The sequence below is a fragment of the Calypte anna genome, chromosome 2 (assembly GCF_003957555.1).
Source record: "Calypte anna isolate BGI_N300 chromosome 2, bCalAnn1_v1.p, whole genome shotgun sequence".
Taxonomy (NCBI): Eukaryota; Metazoa; Chordata; class Aves; order Apodiformes; family Trochilidae; genus Calypte; species Calypte anna.
The window spans coordinates 59,477,664-59,492,336 of NC_044245.1; the positions used below are offsets into that span (position 1 = coordinate 59,477,664).

Sequence of the window (14,673 nt, forward strand, 5' to 3'; positions counted from 1 at the left end):
TACATCCATCTCATTAACAGATAAGCATCTTCCACTTAGTGATGGAGCTTCAAACAAGCCCATGTACCTTCTGTGCCTGCCTTGCCATGTTATCTCAACATAAGTAAAACACAGTCTTACAGCAGCTTTTTAGTTCTCATTAAAATACTTAGCAGAACTTCTAAACAGTTTTATTCCTCCACAGTACTTACTTGCAGATAATACTCCCCCTAGATTTGCTGTGGCAAGGTTTAATCTGCAGCGAGCAGGCAATTGCCTTCCACATTTCTGGTTGGCATTTTTTAATATCAAGCACAGGAATATTTATAAATGGCATTTTGATACTCCCTTTTTCCCACAGCTTCATGTCATTCATGGCTCCCTGGTCTGACTGAGTATTGCAGCTCCTAAAAAGTTCTGTTGGTCTGAAAAGAAGAAGTTAAGATATGGCATGTATACATGAAAGAGGAAAACCCACACATTTTACCTTTCACCATTCAATTATACAAACTTTGTATGGTTTGCTTTTTGTCATGAAAATAAATTAACCCCTTCCACAATTAAAAAAGATCAAAATCAATTTGAATTCTGTCTTTAAGAAAAATGAGCTCTTTAAGTCTCAAGGTTGAAACCCCTCATCTCTACCTCTTAGATCAAATATCACTTAAATTTTTCTTACTTGGAGAAAACTGACTTAAAAGCCAGTATCTTAGATATTCAGAGTATCTGTGTGAATGTTTTCTGATGAATCACTAATCCAAGTTATCATTTATATTTGCCTGGGGTGAATCTATTGAATATGTGATTCTACTGCTCATGTAGAACTCCTGCCAGTGTGTATTATTTCTAAGAAACGCCAGAGATTTCTAATTGGTAGCAAAATTATAAATTTTTTTTTTTTTGAAACTCAAACTATTTCAGTTGTAATCTTGCAACTACAGATTCAGACACCATTTATAAATCATGCATTTTGCCCTATACAGTGTAAAACTACAGAAATAAATCTGAAAGGAAAAGAATTTTGAAAAACAGTACCATGGAAATTTTAACAAACATTTAAAAACTTATTTATATTGCACAAAATTCCAGTAATCATGGCTTACTTCTCTATAAAGTAAGTAAGACAGATGAATATGTTGCTAATATATGATGACGTTTTGCAAGTTCATGGGTTAGATGACATTTTGCAAGTTCATGGGTTAGCTTTTATTCTTTTAAATTTAGTTATGCCAGCTGTTAAATACATTTCCACAAGTCTGCTTTAAGGACAAACTTTTGAAATTATATAAAAGAATATTTGCAGAAAGATGGCCACATACAATCTCAAACCTGGAAAAAAAAACATTTTATTTTTTAAATCAAAGCACAGGAATTCTTTTAGAAAATATTCAGTGTCTTTCTCCTACCTGTTATTAAAATTAGTGCAGTAAGTAAGATTTCTACAGCCCAGCTGACAAGGCTCTCGCACATCTGCTAAACAGGTCAGCATGGAAACTTCAACTGCATTATACTCACAAAAGCGATCAAATTCTTGCCAGCTCTGTGAATTGCCCCAGCTCGTGCTGTAAAGTTTAGTGCAGAGCTCTCTGAAAAAAAAAATAATTATATAAAATTGAATGAACACCAGGCGTTCAGATTTACTGGAGTCTATTTAATGTCACTGCTAAGCAGAAGAACCTATGCTCACTGTAGCACACTGTGTTAGCACCCACAGTTTTCAAGAGTATAAATATGTTTTGCTTAGAGCAAATAATTCCACTGTTTTCCAAGTTTTCCAGTCTGCTTAAGAATCTTTAAGCTAGTAAGACTGAAAGACTTCAGAATAGAAACCGCAATATCTAGTAAAAATTTAATAGCTGTAAAACTGAACTAATGACTTTGAGTTGAGACCTATCCCAGCTAATTTTACCTGTAATAAATGTACATTGACATGTTAATGAACAACTTCTAATCCCATCCTTCACCTTCAAATCACAACTACTCCTATTACAGAAAGGATTGGCAGGCAAAATGTGTTTCTTATTTTGCCCTGATGTTTGAAACAGGTGTACAGTTTGTCGCTTGTATTTGATATGTCTCCTGATGTCAGCAGCACTCAAGCCACTTTGTTCAAACCAGTATCCTACAAACTATGACTGAAGGAATAGAACTTCACTGCAAAACTGAAGTCTACTGTATACTGACAACGGGAAGAAAGCATCTACTTGTAGAACTCATTGTCAAAGCAAGCTACTAAAAGATATTACATCAAGTGCTCTATGCTACCATATTCTAAGAAACAGCATAACTTCAGGAGTCTGCTACTAATCTCATTGTAATATCCTACTTCAGGATCTGTTGTTTTGTGTTTCTGTGGAAACTTTGATATAAAAGAAGAAACATGTCAAGAATCAATGCTTGGAACTTTAGTTATTTTTCATTGACAAAAATCTGAATAGCACCTGGTAAAGAATACTGCCAAGATTTTAATATTCCACAACCAAGTTCTTGAGAATTTGTGCCTTTCCCATGGCTTTCATTAGCATCAGGTTAGGGCCTCCTCATCTTGTCAAAATATTGGCAATTATGATCACAAGTAAGGTACAGATTTCCATAGCGTGTTTGCTATAATAGGACAGTGCTGAATGTGAGAAAAGAGTAACTTATAAAAGAACAGAGAGAGAGAAGAGTACTCTTATAAAACAGTACTTTCTGATAAAACACAAGTGTTGAACAGAACGCAGCACCCATCTTATTACCTAAACCTGTATTTTTTCTAAGAGTTCACAGAACTCTTTATTTGATGTACAAAGCAGGGCTCAGGCAACTGTCTTCACACAAGACAATTTGTGAAACATTTTCATAATTGTAAATTAGGGTAGAGAGGTACTGACCTACACATGGAAGAATTTGCTTTAGAACAGCAGTGGAGCTTAGCTCCATCGAGGCCTGTTGAAGGTGGAGGGTGCACAGTGACTCCTGGGTGCACAGACCTTGAACTTTCAAGAAAACATTGCCAAAGTGGATCTTGAGGGAGAGGCATCGTTTTACACCCTTCTATAAGTCCATCAACAATTTCAAGCTCTGTTTTCATTGACATCAAAATTCTTTTACAAGCACTCTGGCATGCATAGTCTTCTGCTCTATCACAGCAATACAAACCTGTTAAAAATTAAAAACAGTTAATGATCAAGTACACAACAACCAAGATGAACGACAAGAAAGTCCTCAGTAAGTACTATAAGGGGGATTTTTCCCATTCCCAAAATAGCCAAAATAGTATTGCTTCTTATAAATGCAAATACAATCAACTCTGGAAAAAACACAACAACAATATGTAGAATTAAAAATATAAATAAAAGTCAATAATGCCCCTAAAGACAAACATTATCATTATATAACTTAGTATAATTAGAATATAGAAATACAGTGATACAATTTATACAGCAGACATAGAATAACACATTTTACATTACAAGGGCATATAATCCTCAATTGTTTTCCGTATTTTTTGTGACTTTTACTAAAGAAGGAGTTTTTATACTTACTATCCGTAGGATTTCTCATTGGATATGATTGTGTATAGTTGTTCACACAGAGTATAAGCTGAGGGCTAATTGATGCACAATAATTTTCAACTGCTTTAATTTGTGATGGACCAGGAGAAGAGTCTGTCCGAAAAATTGCTTGACAATATTCCCGACAGTTTGTATGATGTCCTGCATAACTGCAACAGACTGATCCCACTGGGGAAACAAAGAGAAAAACAACAGAAAATCTATGGGTTCCTACACAGAGAAATAAAGAAATGAGCTTGTGTGTACCACACATTATGATGCTCGAGGTATTATTGTGAAAAAAACGAAGAAATTCTTCTATGCTCTATTCAAGAAATCTGTTTACAGAATGACTGGGAATATATTTAGCCAGCCAAATTACATTTGTTTGTTTGGTTATGGACAAAAGTCCCTAAAGCCATCCTGAACTCAAATTAAATTAGTAAGCCTTCTGAATTTTATCTTTGGGTATTTTGTTCTTATTTGAGGTAACTAGATTTGTCCTATAAATTAATTATTAAACAAATATTAATAGTAAAGAAGTGAATATGAAAGTGGTACCATAAAACTAATTTTAAAACCCCACACTATTGTGATTGATTCATTTCCATATGTTATAAAATATAAATTTTTTGGGAAATACCTATACTAGAGTTCATTCTGAGACACTGATTTATTTTCATTTCATATAGACAGACACCAGGCAACAAAACACTTGCATGGTGCAAGATTTTATGTATAAATTTAATTTTGCTACTTAACACTCATCAAATACACAAAGCAGAAGGAAAAAAAGAGCTTCTAAGCAGTCATAAAATAGGACAGAAAAAACAAATACAGATACACAAATTAAAAACTGGTGTAAATTATATGAGCAGCTCAATCTCCTTATCACTTGAGTAAGAAAATGTATGCATGTGGTTTGTCTTTTTATGGAGCTGAATCCATGGGATTTGAGTATATGTCCACCCACAGAATTTCTTACATTTTAAAGAAAAAAAAGAGAGAATGATATAAAAGAAGGACAAACTGTTCACTTCATACTTACTTTCATTTCTGTTAATACAACTAAAGAGAGCATTCTGAAATCAAAACAAAAATAGTGTTAGACATTAGAAAACTTCCATTAAATAGCATCCAGTCATTTCTTATAATGAATTTAAAAAATCTAACCTTATTATTTGTTCCAAACTCAAACAAAAACTACACAAAACCACTGAAAGCAGGGAAAACTTAGAAACAGCATGCTTTAACAGGATGTCCCACAAAGTTAGTTGTTCTCTTTTTTTGGTTTGTTTTTTAATGACAACAATTTTAGAGATTCTATGTGAAAAAAGGAACTCTGCACAGATGCACACATGCAAATAGGAAATCTCAACTCACTTGACACCAAAATATATTACAAGCTAAAGCATGCTATTAACTCTCAAACTGCAGCCAAAACGTACAGTTGGAGGGACAACACAGCAATATCATCAGCAATTCAGGAGGTTCCTGGAATGCAATGATAACAATGCCTTTCCCTTATACCATGGATAAATCCAAGGAAGGGAGAGGAGCCAAAGGAAGCTGGTCAGTATTCAAGGATAACCTCCAAGCCCCAGAGCAATGTCGCCCAACAAAAAGGAAAGCAGACAAGAATGCCAGGCCTGCATGGATGCTCCTGTACAAACTTAGATGAAAAAAAGACTACCTACAGAGCGTGTAAGCATATGAAATTGCTGCAATTTGAAGTCCTACATGGCAGTGTAAAGGTTCAGAGGCCAATTACACTCCAACTGAAAGAGAAATATTGGCTGCTTATGAAGGAGTTTGAGCCACTTCAGAAGTGATTGGTACTGAGGCAATGCTCCTCCTGGTGCCCTGTCTGCCAGTTCTGAACTGGATGTTCAAGGGGAGGATCTCACCTACACACCATGTCACTGATGCCACCTGGAGTAAGTGGAGTGCCTTGATAAAGCAGTGTGATTGAACAGGGAGTCCTGATCATCCAGACATCGTGGAGGTGATTACAAACTGGCCAGAGGGTAAAAACTGTGGAATACCACCAGATGAGACAGTGATCTGTGCCGAGGAAGCCCCTTCCTATAATGAACCTTCACACTATAAGAAGAAGTTTGCTCTCCTCACCAATGGATCCTGGCATCTTGTAGGAAGTCAGCAGAGGTGGAAAGCAGCAGTTTGGAGTCCTACAGGACAAGTCACTCAAGCAGCTGAGGGTGAATCCAGGCAGCTTGCAGAGGTAAAAGCCATCCAGCTGGCCCTGGACATTGCTGAACGGGCAAAGTGGCCAATGCTTTACCCCTACACTGACTCATGGATGGCAGCAAACGCCTTGTGGGGGTGGCTGAAGGGATGGAAACAGGAGCACTGGCAGGACAGGGGAGGCCTATTTGGGCTGCCACTCTGTGGCAAGATACCAGTGCCCGGTTAGAGACACTGAGGGTGAGGGTACAGCACGTGGACATCACGTACCTAAGAGTGGGGCCAGTGAAGAACAGCAGCAAAACCATCAGGTGGACCAGGCAGCTGAAGTGTTTCAAACAGATTCAGAGTGGGAGTACAGAGCTGAACTGTGCTTAGCTCACTGGGCCCATGGCACTTCAGGTCACCAAGGGCGAGATGCGATGTACCAATGGGCCCCTGACCTAGGGGTGGGTTTAACTTTAGACATTATTACACAGGTTATTGATGCTTGTAATGTATGTGCAGCAATCAAACAAGCTATATGGTTAAAACCTTTGTGGTACAGGGGATGTTGGTGTAAATATAAGCATGGAGAGGCCTGGCAGATTACATCACACTCCCTCAGACTTGCCAGGGGAAGCACTATGGGCTCACAATGGTTGAAGCAAGCTCTGGATGGTTGGAAACGTTTCTGTGCCTCATGGCACTGCCCATAAGACTGTTCTGGGGCTCGAAAGGGATGTGTTGTGGTGGCACAGTAGCCCAGAGAGGACTGAGCCAGAAAATGGGACTCATCTCACAGATAACTGGGCTAAAGAGCACGGTGTAGAGTGGATACACCATATCCCCTATCATGCACCAGTATACTGAACACTACGGTGGCTTGATGGAAACCACCCTGAAAGCAATGGGTAGTGGGACTTTCAAAAACTGGGATATGCATTTGGCAGAAGCCACCTGGCTAGTTAACACTAGGGGATCTATCAATTGAGCCAAGAATTGCAGTGCATTGAGGGCATGAACCCTGACAGACCCTGCACCATCTGTCTTGCTTTGAGAAACTGTCATGATGAGGATCTGCAGCCTGGACTTAACAAAAATCTTGTTTAAAGACAGGGCATTGCTGGGTGAACAAGTATGGAGAGAAATGGAATTGAATAAGGGGTGAAATGTCATCTTTAAATATAAGAAACTAAACGAGAGCTTTCAGACTCTGGGAGGGGCAGCACACAGAGGGGTCTCTTCCCTTCCATTCCCTGCCCATACTCTCTAAGCTCAGGCAGACCCCAGCCCCCTCCTCTCTTTACCCCGCTCCTCGCTTCGCTGCTGTTCCCCTGCGCTCCTTTACCCCCAGCTCCCCACCTGCTCTCCAGAATCCACATCCAGCGGGTGCGGGAAGAGCCCTGGAGCCCTCTCCTGAACAGGCCCTGCCTCAAGGGCCCTCAGGAATCTATCCCTGCTGCCATTGAGATCGGGTTGTATGCATATATTTATATATATATGTATATCTACATCTACATATTTATGTATATAAATTTGTATATACTTTCCAACTTTAGGTCTCCAGTCTTTATTCCCCTTTTATGTTCCCTTTGTGAGGGATGGGAATAGAGAGTAATTCTGCCCTTTGATTTGTGGTCCACCCAAACTCCTAAACTGTGACATCTTTTCATTGTTAATGCATTTGTAGAAACTTTTTGTTTTCCTTTACAAGAGTAGCCAGATTGAGCTGGCTGGGCTTTTGTCTCCCTAATACTTTTTCTACATGACCCAACTAGATCCCTGTACTCATCCTCAGATGTCTGTGTACCCTCTTCCAAAGGAGTTAAAACTCTTTTTCTCCCAAGTCCCAGTAAAAGCTCTCGGTTCATCCAGGCTGGTCATCTTCCCTGCACTTTGTCTTACAGCACATGGGGACAGCCTGCACCCACGCTTCTAAGATTTCCATCTTGAACAATGTCCAGCCTTCTTGGACCCCTCTGTCCTTCAGACAAAGTCACTCCCAAGTGCCTCCCAAGGCCCTCTCTCAAACAGCATCCTGACCAGGCCGAAGTCCTCCCTCCAGAAGTCCATGGTGGAGGTTTTGCTAATTTTCTCACTTCACCTAGGATTGAGAGTTTCACCATTTTGTGGTCGCTAAGCCCAAGATGGCTCCTGACCACTACATCCCCCAGGAGTCCATCCCTGTTTGTGATCAGGAGATGTAACAAGGCACATCTTGTGGTAGGCATGCTCACTAGCTGTGTTAGGAAGCTGTCTTCCTCACACTCAAGGAACCTCTCTGTGCCCTCTCTGCTATGTTACACTTCCAGCAGACATCTGGTAGGTTGAAGCACCCCACCAAAACAAGGGCTAGTGATTGCCCCTTGTAATGCTGTGCACTTCCTCTCAAGCAGCTTCCTCACTTTCAGTCCTGCTTAACAGAATCATCATGGTGGGAAAGGACCTTCAAGATCATCAGGTCCAACTGTCAGTCCTACACCACCATAACCACTAAATCATCTCCTGAAGTACCACATACACGTTTTTTTAAAGACCTTGAGTAAATACAGAACATATGTCAATTCACAGGAGGGGCACATATAGGCAGTCTCATCTCCACTAGGCAGTTTCAGTATATAACCCACACTTTCTGCACCATTTCCCTTACATACTCACCTTGAGAGAATCTTAAACCTGGCTCCAGAAAGCTACTCAGTAAGCACACTTAAAAGAATCAGAGAATTCTACAATCCCAGTTCACTTTTTTCTTTTTTTTTTTTCTCATTGAAGTTTTTAGGTACCCAAGTAAAAACATGATTTTCACATGCTTCTCTTCAGTTTAATAGCTTTCTTCATCATCATCTTTACTGTTATTCATTTAAAAGTAAGCACTTAAAAACACAGATTATCTCTCTATGCGTAAATTACCATTCAAATGAACTAGCAATGCTGCATAGACAGTTCTGATGAAAATCTGAAGAGCTAAAAGAGTTATTTTCTGTACCAAAAGATGGAAGACTCACTTTTTAACTTAGATTTGAAAAGCTTCAAGCATTGATGTTTGTTTGTATCATGCCATTAATAATTGTATTTTATGTTGTAATTTAAATCACAAGTTTCATCTTGCCCATTACACTTCATGTCATGTGAATCATAGTGCCACAGTCCTGGTTTCTACAGACTCATAATTATATAGACATTCTGATAATGTATTTTTGCATACTGAAGTATGTTGAGTCAAACACAAGATTATAAAGAGGACAGTCCCAATACTGCTGTGAGCAGCATCACTTTCTTCTATTTACAGTCAGAAATTAATTTAAACCATGGGTAGAAGTGGCACTGAAGTAATGACACTAAGAAAATAAACACAAACCTAGGAGAAAAATAGAGCTAACTTCCCATGAACACCAGCTACTTGTAATTATAATGACCATGAATAAGAATAAAACTATTGAGAACACCTCACACAAAAATTCAAGCAAGTCCACCAAAGATACAACAACACATAAAACCTTACAAAGCAATAATTCAGACATTTTATTTTCATTCTTATAATAACCTCTACCAAATTTTAGATCTTTTCTCCCAAGAGCTGGGATACTGAATTTCTCTGAGACTGATAATAAAGTTCCAGCAACATTCCTCATTCCAGCACCAAATTTTCATCTGATTCACTTCAGATTTTCCCTCTTTACTACCCACAAAACAAATCCTGTCACTTATTCATCTGTGTAGCATGGAAATCATGGAAGCAGAGCTTGTAAGCAAAATCACCATTTTTCTTCTGTCAAGAACAGATTAATACTGTTTCCTATATGCTCCTGTCATTTTTATAGCACCATACATCTTTCTCTACGGATGCCAGACAATGATTATCAGAAAGTCACTGTTTCAATATGGCCATCTGATTCCTTTGGGATCCTCCACGTATGAAAAAAGAAACAACTGTCAGACAGGAATTGGTGCACAGAACATCACTCTGACCCAAAACTCATGTCCTCAGAAGCTGCTGAAAGTAGACCTCTCCACACTCACCCTGTATAATGCACTTGGCATAAAAATCTACCAGGTAGAAAGCAACATTGAACTTTATTAATCAATGCACTGAGACAGTAGAGACTCCTGAAAAGTCTGTCTGTCATGGTTATACCTAAGTACTTGATGATACTGTTAGCACAAACAGTACTTAGAATCATAAACAGTAAAAGGGATCGTAATGCAGCTATAAACTCCACTAAAATTTGTCATATTATTTTTTAAAAATTGAATGCTACAAAAAAAGTTATTAAGAAGCAGTTCAGGGATAATATTGTTACTGTCCCATATAGCTAGGATTGCAGTTTATAGCTATACACAAAACAGAGAATCTTGAGAAGATTATGGTGTCTACCAACATTCTTCCCATGAAGAAGGACTCTCATTGAGACAAAATTATCTTCTTACAGCAATTTCACACAGGCAGGATGTACTAACCAGGTAATAAATTTTCTTTCTGTACTTTGAAACTGCAGTTCCACAGACTGCTGAATCACTCTAATAGTACTTGTATTTCTGATAAAAGACAGTGGTCTTACTTCTCTTTTACATCTTTTTAAAACTGTTGCATAGCTTTGTGTATTCATTTACACCAGATCTGACCCTAATCACCTTCTCATGACCTGATTTTTCTGAGTAACCCTGCTGAAAACTGCTTTTCCTTATCTCCTAGCAATTCAAACCAAGAGATTTCAACATGTTTAATACTGTTAGAACAGAAAAGAACAGAACAGACCAGACTAGAACACAACCAAACATAATGATTTTTTTGAGATAATCTTTTAGAAGGAACTGCCAGATGCCAGAGGCAAAGAAAGATAAGGAGAAACAAGTTTGTCTGGCTAGCAGCAGGAGGGAATGTGTATGGAAAAAGGGCAATTGCAGGAAGGAACAGGAAGAACTTCAGCTGTACTGAGTTGATTAAGCAACTCACCGTATTTCATGAAACTGTAGTGCCTGTAGCCACCACAGAATATAGTGTTAGTTAGGGTGCTGACTTTGCTCTTTATGTAGGTCTGGATAATCATTGAGTTTCCCATCATGTAATGGTACACATATGGGGAACGTACAGAGACATGAGAAAATCTTAAAAAAAAATAATAAAAATTAGTGTGTAGTCACCTGCTCGTAAATAAAGCTGACAACAGCATTCGATGTTCAGTCTGATTGGAATTACTAACCATAATTTCATTACAAAACACAGAATTAATGCCCATCTCTAGTAAAATAGCACTCATACTTAAGAAATCAAAGCTTTTCTGCCCACTCAAGCTTCCTTTCTGAATCGGCTAGTAAACTGTCAGAAGAGAGTGAAAACAAAGGAAAAAAACAGAGAAATAGGTAAGGAAAATAAAACCCAACAAACAAAGAAAAAACCTCCACAAAACCCCAAAGAGTAGAAAAGTATGTCCTCTTTCAAGAAAGAACTAGGTCAAGATTTGGGAAAACGAGGATAAAAAGGCAATACCATGTACACACAGAGTCTGATACTCCATTTTCAGCTAGTGAAAAAATATTAAATGGTGTTAAATGATGTTATGGGAATTGAAAAAGGCAATTGAAGTTTATCCAGCAGAGAACACTGACCAGTCTTCCTCATCAGAAGCTTCTTGAAGAAGATTTTAGCCAGTACTGCAGGACCTAACTGGTTTCGCTTTTTTTGGAGCTCATCAGCTGCAGGTAACGGCTGCAAAACAAAATGCATGCACAAAAACACAAACAGAGCAGAACATTTTGCTAAATGAAGAAGTATTCTGCATTGTAAGGCATGATTTTATATTATAAATACATTTTTTTCTAAATGGCTGTCTCTTGTGTCTTAAATGAAAAGTGACAGCCAGTCACTTAAGACTGTTCTTAGACACCAGAACTAAGAGTATTTTGCTAAAAAGTGACGATTACTTTCCTCCCCCAAAACTTTAACAGTATCTCTATTCTACTAACTCCAGTAAAAATTAAGTTTTGTAATGCTGTCTTGGGTAACCTAACCATGTTAAATTTTTGAATATAGATGCAATGTATACCCAATTATGGCCCTCTTAATTTACTCTAAAGTACTACCTACAGCTAACACACACACTAGGAAACAAAATGCTCCACTCTGTGAGAACAGCAACAGAAGTCCTGTTAATCCCTGACTTTATTTAACCCTCAAATTTATCAAGTCAGAAGGTAAGCTACTAAAGTTTAGTGGAGGCAGCTGAAGTTTCAGATGACAGTGCACATCTGTTAAGAACTTAAAAAAACTTGCAGTAAGTAATAAGATTTTGCTGGATTATGTAAACCAGTAAACAAATGAGAACACTTGCACAGCAAGGTAGATCAAAATCTATGGAACTTAAATTTTGGCAAGATCATTGATTTTTCTATCAACCTTCTTGGAACAGTAGAGAACAGAGACAAAAAACACCAGTGGCTAACAAAAATATTAGCTATAATGTGTAGTGTATCATAGAATCATAGAATTGGCTGGGTTGGAAGGGACCTCAGAGATCATCGAGTCCAACCCTTAATGGTATGGTCATAGTCCACCCTGAATTTGTTAACTCGTACTTCCAGAGGCCACACACATCTATGTGCCTCAGTAGTTCATTAAAGTTGTTTTGGAACCTTTTCCTAAATGATGTTGAAAAGAGTTTCTAGAGTTATAATATGTTGTCTTTAAGTGATGTACACAAATAAGAGCTAAAAACTGACTTCATTTTTCAGAAGGGGTAACTACTAACCAGCTTTCACCTTCAGCATAAAGTGAGATGACATGACCCTAGAAGATAAAACAAGCCAGTACTGTAAAACACTGAGTACTTTTCTGAATCCCTACTACAGCCCTTAAAGCTGCATTTGAGGTTTCTGTACTTAAAAACTGCAGAAAACAGATTAAGCTAAGCAGTGCTCAGGTCTGAAAATCACCATAAAACAGTCCAAGGACATCAAAAGTGTTTACAAAAAGTGTTAGTTGTTTGTCAAAAATAGTTTAAAGAACAGAATGAAATAATCCACAACATTTCCAACTCAATTTCGACTGCATGGCAGATGTTAACAGTGCTCAGCTGCAGCAAGGCAAGTTTAATAGAGAACAATGAATGTCTTATTTAGTACTCATGAAATAAGAATGGAGTTCTTAATGTGAAGAGGTGAAGTCACAGTATGCAGTATAGATACCCAAGAACTGCAGTCTAAAGGAAATTTTAGTACTACCCTTTCCATGCACTGATGAAGGAAAAGTGATCTTAAATGAATTAATAAGGCTTTTACAGCTTATTTCAAGATTTGGACATTATTTTCAGTTATTCCTCTAAGCATGTATTCTATTCAAAGAATGAACCTCAACTTTACTTGAAACTTTTAAAAATAGGAAAACCAGAAAATCATACATACAATCCATATGGTCTCAACATGGTTTTTCTTCTTCCTTTGACTACTACCTACCTTCTTTTTAGAGGAAGACGCACAGGACAGCAAAAAGCTGGAAGAAGTAGTGAAAGATAAAGAGACTTGAGATGCACAGAACTAGAGAAAAAATGAAGGTGACAAAAATGAGTATCTGAGAAGTGGAAGATGGGAAAAAGGACTACCAGAATAAAATCTTTCAAAAGTAGGAACATATGATCAGCAGAAAAAGCATCTTCAATTAATCTTTTGAAAAGCAGGCACAATGCTCAAGTGATTCTGCTACTGTAAAACCTGACACTCCAGTTAGCAACTTCAACTTTGTGACACCTCCTGCTTGAAGTTTGGGGTTTTTTCACTGCTCTGAACTTTATGCCCTTGAACACTTACCTCATTCTTCATGGTCACTAACTTAGTGAGAAGCTGAAAGGTAAATCTTGAAGTTGCTTCCCTAATCTCAAAAGATTACAGCAAAGTACTCAGTTCAATCAACTATTTTAAGAAGCTTGTGAAAAACCTCTGAGAGGTCCTTATGTCAGTATATAAGAAAGCTATGAAAGCTGGCAACCTATGACAGTGTTTACAAAAAGGGAATTATATTTTAATATTTTTATTCAGATAGTTTTTACTTACATGTCATGTACTTAAATTCAATACCTCAATAACAGCTTTCAGAACCAATTAAGATGCACCATTAGCATACACCATATTGCATGCTAATCCTCAAATTCGATCCTCATTTTTAGTGAGCGAAGTAATAATTTTTAAACACACTATGTATGACATTACATTTCTATGATTCACATGCTGTTTCTGATCTTGTTACTTCTTTCATTTTTAACTCGCCAATCCCATCCCAGTTGTTCAGTTTCTTCCCCAGCCAAACCCACAAAGTATGGTACCAGTCACAGCAAAAGAAACTTCTTACAGAGTACAGAGAGAGCAGAACACACTCACCAAGATCTATTTTTTTAAAAAAAAGAGAAAGGATGACTACAGTGTGAAAAAGCGCAGGTTCCCTCAACAAATTTGGAATCTCCTGTCTTAGGCAAAACTTACTTGAATTTTATATAACCGATGAGTCTCTTGAGTGCATTGCAAATACTACTTTTCACTAGTATCTGTAAGCCTAGATACATAGTCAAACCCCAAAAAATCTGTAATAACTGAAGATCTACCATGTCAGATGGTTAATTTCTGTCCCTAATATAGTATCTGTATCTATTTCTCCTAGTGTTCATAAAAAAAATACACATTCCTTCTTCACCAACCAGGAGGGTGATTCCTTCTTCCATCATTTTTCTCCCTCTCCTCTTTTAGTGCTGCACAGTTAGAACGAGTTAAAGTTTTCTGTATAATAACTCTTGAATAGGAGTGAGGGGGACACTTTCCAAAATTCCAGCTAAAAACTGCAGAATGAAGAACTAGAAAAACTAAATAAGATGGCTATCACCATTTTGTAGTCATTCTTTACCTTTCCTCTCCCGTTATCCTTCAATCCATATTGGCCAACCTCCTACAGCAACGTAGAAATGTACAAAAAAAGAAGGAAACAGACCAG

At 37.8% G+C, this 14,673-nt stretch overlaps 1 protein-coding gene across 1 annotated transcript in view; it reads right to left on the reverse strand.

Annotated features, from left to right (window-relative positions):
* The window catches only part of RECK (reversion inducing cysteine rich protein with kazal motifs), a 59,149-nt gene that overhangs the window by 19,949 nt on the left and 24,527 nt on the right, over nucleotides 1-14,673 (reverse strand). Inside the window, exons 7-11 of the mRNA XM_030444836.1 lie at nucleotides 4,564-4,597; nucleotides 3,507-3,704; nucleotides 2,853-3,120; nucleotides 1,386-1,565; nucleotides 192-404 (exon numbers count right to left, since the gene is read on the reverse strand). Coding sequence (XP_030300696.1) covers nucleotides 192-404; nucleotides 1,386-1,565; nucleotides 2,853-3,120; nucleotides 3,507-3,704; nucleotides 4,564-4,597 — 893 coding nt within the window. The remainder of the gene's footprint in view (nucleotides 1-191; nucleotides 405-1,385; nucleotides 1,566-2,852; nucleotides 3,121-3,506; nucleotides 3,705-4,563; nucleotides 4,598-14,673) is intronic.